Raw genomic sequence first — 5,560 nt, 5'->3', positions numbered from 1 at the left:
TGAATAGTATAACTTACAAAATACTCAACACAAAATTTCTTTCAGCAATACTTGAGAATGTCAGTTTTGGGGTTACCATATCTGGGTCAGAAGCCCAGCACTGTCACTTACTGTATACCAGCAAGGTAATCTCTTTGAACCTCAGTTTCCCTATCTATATTTACAATATGTATTACATTATCTTCCTAGTAGAATTGAGGGTTGAAGTAACATCTGTAAAGCATCTGGTAAAGACGCTAAATGTTAATTCCCTTCCTCACATAAGAAAATGTATTAATGTATTCCTTATGGAATTTGATGACTTAAAAATCAGTTTTTAGGTTATCTGTCCTCGAAAGTTCACAATTCTGTCAGTGTATATTTAAATTATTGGAGATAAAACTTAAATCTATTCCTTTGTGAACTCTTTAAGAAGTATACTTTTTCAATATTCTATTTGAGTATCTTTAAAATGTACCCCTTAATGAAAAATAAACCTTGCTGGCTTTGTTTTATGAAGTAGCTACAACTGCAGCCTGAGTGAGTCAAAAATGAAGAATATTAAAACATCAGAAATCAGATATATAGACAGAATGAATGATCAGGAATAGAAATAAGAACATACAACCTAGTGAAGAAGAGTAAGAAATGAGGATATAACATACATATGGGAGTGGATATTTTTATATTTTTAAGATATTTTTCTTAGGCGTTCTGAGAATACAGAAATCATCTACACTGAGTTCATCCAGGAGTGTTTAGTTTGTGCCTTTATGTGTGGCTAGGATTTCAAACTGCAGTGAATGCTCAATTTTAGAAATAGGGCACAGTATGAATACAAGTGTAAATACTAAAAGAAGTCAAGTATGTTGGGAGGTGACTGACCATCAGCCCAGCCAGAAACAGAATAATGAACACGAGGCCAAAAAGGTAGGTGTGAGTGGGCTAAAGAAAGTCTCAAACCAAGGTGAACAACTTAAACTTTTCTAGAGTAATGGGAATCTAAGAACAGTTTAAAGCAAATGAATAACAAGTAAAATGCAGACAAATTTTCTTAGGAAAACTAATCTGGTAGTACTACAAAGATAAAAACAGTAATGATAAAATATTGATGCCTATCGTATCAAGAAGCACTTCCTTCTAAAATTTAAACTTAAAAAATTATAGCGTTTATATGTTGATTTTTTTTACAAAGTTTATCCCAAAGTTACAAGGAGATAACTACCTGTTTAAAGACAAAGTAGGACTCTAACAATAATTTCTTTTCAGGAGTTTATTTCTAAATAGACTGAAGTTTACTGTTATTCCTTTCCTTCAGTCCAATAAATTTTGAAATAAGTAAGCTTTACATTGACTCTACAGGCAATAAATATTGTATCTGTCAACTCATGGAGAAAATTATGCTATATTTCAAGATTATACAAGAATATAATTCCTGACAGTCTCTAAGATACATTTAAGTCACGAATTTTGTTCTCTAGGGTACATCTAGAGAGACAAAGAAATCTGTAGCTACATTGTCTTGCAAACACAGTAAGTCTCTAATTCAACAAGAAATGATACTTCAGAGACTATACTGACAAAAACCATACTCAAAACAAATCTCATATTTGTAAATCTCAAGATTACAAACCTTGCCTTGTTGCATTGAACAATCTACACATCCTACTTGAATATTTCCATGTTTAGCTCCTGGAATTATTTGCAGTCTTTCAAAATCACTTCCCAGTATAACAATGTCACATCCAGATGCATAAGCCTAAAAACAAAACAAAAAAGAACAAAATAAAATAAAAATGATAAAATTGTCAACAAAATATTTTATCATATAAAACACTGGTATTAAATATTATATATTTTTTAAAATCTTTATTATTTGAGAATATTTCCCTTACCTCCCATATACAGACCCATCAGTCAGTCCTATCTGCAAAATATATACCAATTCCTTTCATTTCTTCCATTTTGATTGAATGCTACTGCACTTATCTAAACGACCATAATCTCTCTCCTGCATGATTGCTTATACACTGATCACTTCCATTCTTGCTTCCCTCTATAACTCCTTTCCACACAAAGACAAAAGTCATCTTTTAAAAATGTTTATTACACCAAGTAATTTTCCCTGATTAAGTCCCTTCAATATTTTCCTCATTGGACTTGGAACAAAATCTCAACTTACCTTTGTCAATGTGCTAAATGATTGTCCTAATTTCCCAAATCCATCTCAAGCTACTCTTTCATCCCTTCAAATGGCTCCTGCCCCTATATTACTCTTTTTTCTGTTCCTTGGGCATATCAATCTTTTTCCACCTCAGGGTGGTTTACCTTGCTTCTACCTGTCTGGTGTTTGTCTAACTTCTTTTCAACATTCAAGTCTCAGTTCAGTTCAGTCACTCATTCGTGTCCGACTCTTTGCGACCCCATGAATTGCAGCACGCCAGGCCTCCCTGTCCTGAATATACTCATATTCTTGCTCCCTTTCCTCTAGCATATTCTTCCTCCCTTTCTTCATAGCATATACCACAATTTGTAAATATCTTGCTTGTTATCCATTTCCATCACTACAAGTTCAAGTCCATGACAAAAAGGTAGGGTTCAAGTTCATCTTGTTCTCTGATCTTAGATCACAAAAAGTTTCTTCCATTTAAGAGCACATGACTGTCATCCTAGAATTTATATGCAGCATAACTCTGAAAATAAAACATCCATCACAAACTGTTTTCCATCCTGGTAAATTCTGAAAATCTCAGTAATTCTTTACTTTCTCATCTCTTTTGCACATATACATACAATTTACTTAATGCAAAAAATATTATACTTAATATATATACTTCATGACCATAAATCCTACGAAGGCCAAAATGGTTCTGTATAAGCTACAAAAAATTTTAGAAAACGGATTTGAGAGAACATACAAATAAATCTGCTCAAATTTATCAAAAAAATTGGGCCTAAACTGGCTGACAGCTTCTAGAGTGGCAGAGTGGGCTTGATTTTGACTTCTGTTCTAGTGCTCTTTCAGTGGTAGCACAGGAACTTCCTTAGTTAAGCATGCTTGCCTGAGATCTTCCTAAAAAGAGTTAAGAGAAATCAAGTGTGGTTCTACTAGTGTCACATAGTGGAAAAAACTGGCTCAGAAAACAAACAAAAAACCTCATGATGGTCTGCTCACCTCTGCGTAAATACCCACGACAGGATCACAAGGCTTGTCTCAAGATTATCCTCAAGAATAAATTCCAAAAAGCAATTTAAGAAAACTTTTTATTAATGAGCCTCTAAAATACTTTAATATTTTAGAAACTGATTTTCTCCTGAATTTTAAATTTTGATAAAATACTGTCACTGTTTACCAAAGTATTATATTAAATGCAGAGTGTTTACAATTTAGATTTTCTTCTCACAACACAAATTTTTTTCAATTTCCATTAGCCAGAATATATATATATATATACACACACACACACACACACACACATTTTAATGTGTTCATAACCTCTGCCTTCTTTTCATGTACTGCTATTATCTATCTACTTTTAGATGTTGTGTTGCACCTGTTTTTGTCAATCATGACTAAATTTTCCTGAATCAAGTCTACATTAATCCTGAAGTACCTCACAAAATTATTGCTTAATTAATTAATGTTTAAAACAAGTACTGAATATCTTCAGACTTGATAAATGCAAAGTTATCTCAGAAATAGATACCTACCCAACAGAAAGACACCAACTCATAATACAAATAAACCATGATCATTCAAAGACTTATCCAGTCCTGGATTACCCTTGCTTTTTTCCTGCTACTGTATTATATTATCACAGCCTGTCAGTTAACTTTTCCTTAGTGATAGTACTAGAAGATGCAAAGCTATCTATTCCTAATTTTGGTAACCAGTGAAGTTGCTCAGTCGTGTCTGACTCTTTGCGACCCCATGGACTGTAGCCTACCAGGCTCCTCCATCCACGGAATTTTCCAGGCAAGAGTACTAGAGTGAGTTGCCATTTCCTTCTCCAGGGGATCTTCCCAACCCAGGGATCGAACCCAGGACTCCTGCATTACAGACAGATGCTTTACTGTCTGAGTCACCAGGGAAGCCCAATTTTGGTAAATTTTTAAGTCAAATAAATGTTATTGATCTTCATCTAGAATATCTCTCTCATTCAGTCTGCCCTTTCTTCTTTCAGAGTTACAACTAGTGGATGGCAATAAACTGGTAAATGGAAAAAACAAAAACAACAAAAAAAGAATATAACCAACTGCAATCCACACTTCATGAGTTGACTATTATCCTTCGGGCTTTATAATAAAAAAAAATCTGATTTTCTTGACTATAGAATTTTAATTTTTATATTTTCAGAGAGGGGCAATGGCACCCCACTCCAGTACTCTTGCCTGGCCCATGGACAGAGGAGCCTGGTAGGCTGCAGTCCATGGGATTGCTAAGAGTCCGGCAGGATTGAGCGACTTCACTTTGTCTTTTCATTTTCATGCATTGGAGAAGGAAATGGCAACGTACTCCAGTGTTCTTGCCTGGAGAATCCCAGGGACGGGGGAGCCTGGTGGGCTGCTGTCTATGGGGTCGCACAGAGTCGGACACGACTAAAGGGACTTAGCAGCAGTGGCATAGTTTATTTGATAATGTAATTAATTAAACATAAAACGAATTAAAGATTCAAACTATATTTGCATTTTGTTCTGTATCTCAATTATTTTCAAGAGTATGTAAGTATCTCCTTAAAAATCCTGCTGTGCACAGAATACTGGTTGAATAAACTACAGGACATAGGCACAATGGAGTATTACACAGCTATAAAAAGAATGAGGAAGAAACCTATGAACTGACTTGGAGTGATTTCTAGGAGATAGTATTAAGTGAAAAACTAAAAAAACAAGTAGAAAAGGGCTGACTGACTTGTCTTTGCCTGACTTACTTCACTTAGCATAATACCCTCTAGATCCACGTATTTCGTCACAAATGGCAAGAATTCACTCTTTTTTATGATTAATATTCCATTGTGTGTGTGTGTGTGTGTGTAGGCATTGTGTGTACACATATATGGACGAAAATGAATGCATACGTGTATGTGTGTGTGTATACATGTACATATGTATGTATGAGTAAATTTAATAATTTAAAAAATCATAACCAGCATCCACTGGTAGATGAATGAAGATGTATACATACACATGTATACACACATACATCTACAGTTCAGTTCAGTTCAGTTCAGTTGCTCAGTCATGTCCGACTCTTTGCGACCCCATGAATCGCAGCACACCAGACCTCCCTGTCCATCACCAACTCCCGGAGTTCACTCAGACTCACATCCATCGAGTCAGTGATGCCATCCAGTCATCTCATCCTCTATCATCCCCTTTTCCTCCTGTCCCCAATCCCTCCCAGCATCAGAGTCTTTTCCAATGAGTCAACTCTTTGCATGAGGTGGTCAAAGTACTGGAGTTTCAGCTTTAGCATCATTCCCTCCAAAGAAATCCCAGGGCTGATCTCCTTCAGAATGGACTGGTTGGATCTCCTTGCAGTCCAAGGGACTCTCAAGAGTCTTCTCCAACACCACAGTTC

The 5,560-nt window shown here is 35.5% G+C and overlaps 1 protein-coding gene across 6 annotated transcripts in view; it reads right to left on the bottom strand.

The window, feature by feature from the left end:
- DMXL1 (Dmx-like 1) overlaps positions 1-5,560 on the bottom strand; it is a 126,632-nt gene that overhangs the window by 110,402 nt on the left and 10,670 nt on the right. For all 6 annotated transcript variants that reach the window (XM_010846597.1, XM_010846598.1, XM_010846599.1 and 3 more), the window contains one exon: positions 1,613-1,738. In XM_010846597.1, the coding sequence (XP_010844899.1) occupies positions 1,613-1,738 (126 nt within the window). The remainder of the gene's footprint in view (positions 1-1,612; positions 1,739-5,560) is intronic.

This window comes from Bison bison, unplaced genomic scaffold (genome assembly GCF_000754665.1).
Source record: "Bison bison bison isolate TAMUID 2011002044 unplaced genomic scaffold, Bison_UMD1.0 scf7180017864238, whole genome shotgun sequence".
Lineage (NCBI taxonomy): Eukaryota > Metazoa > Chordata > Mammalia > Artiodactyla > Bovidae > Bison > Bison bison.
Note: the sequence above shows the minus strand (reverse complement) of the source record. Positions and strands in the feature narration are given on the sequence as shown.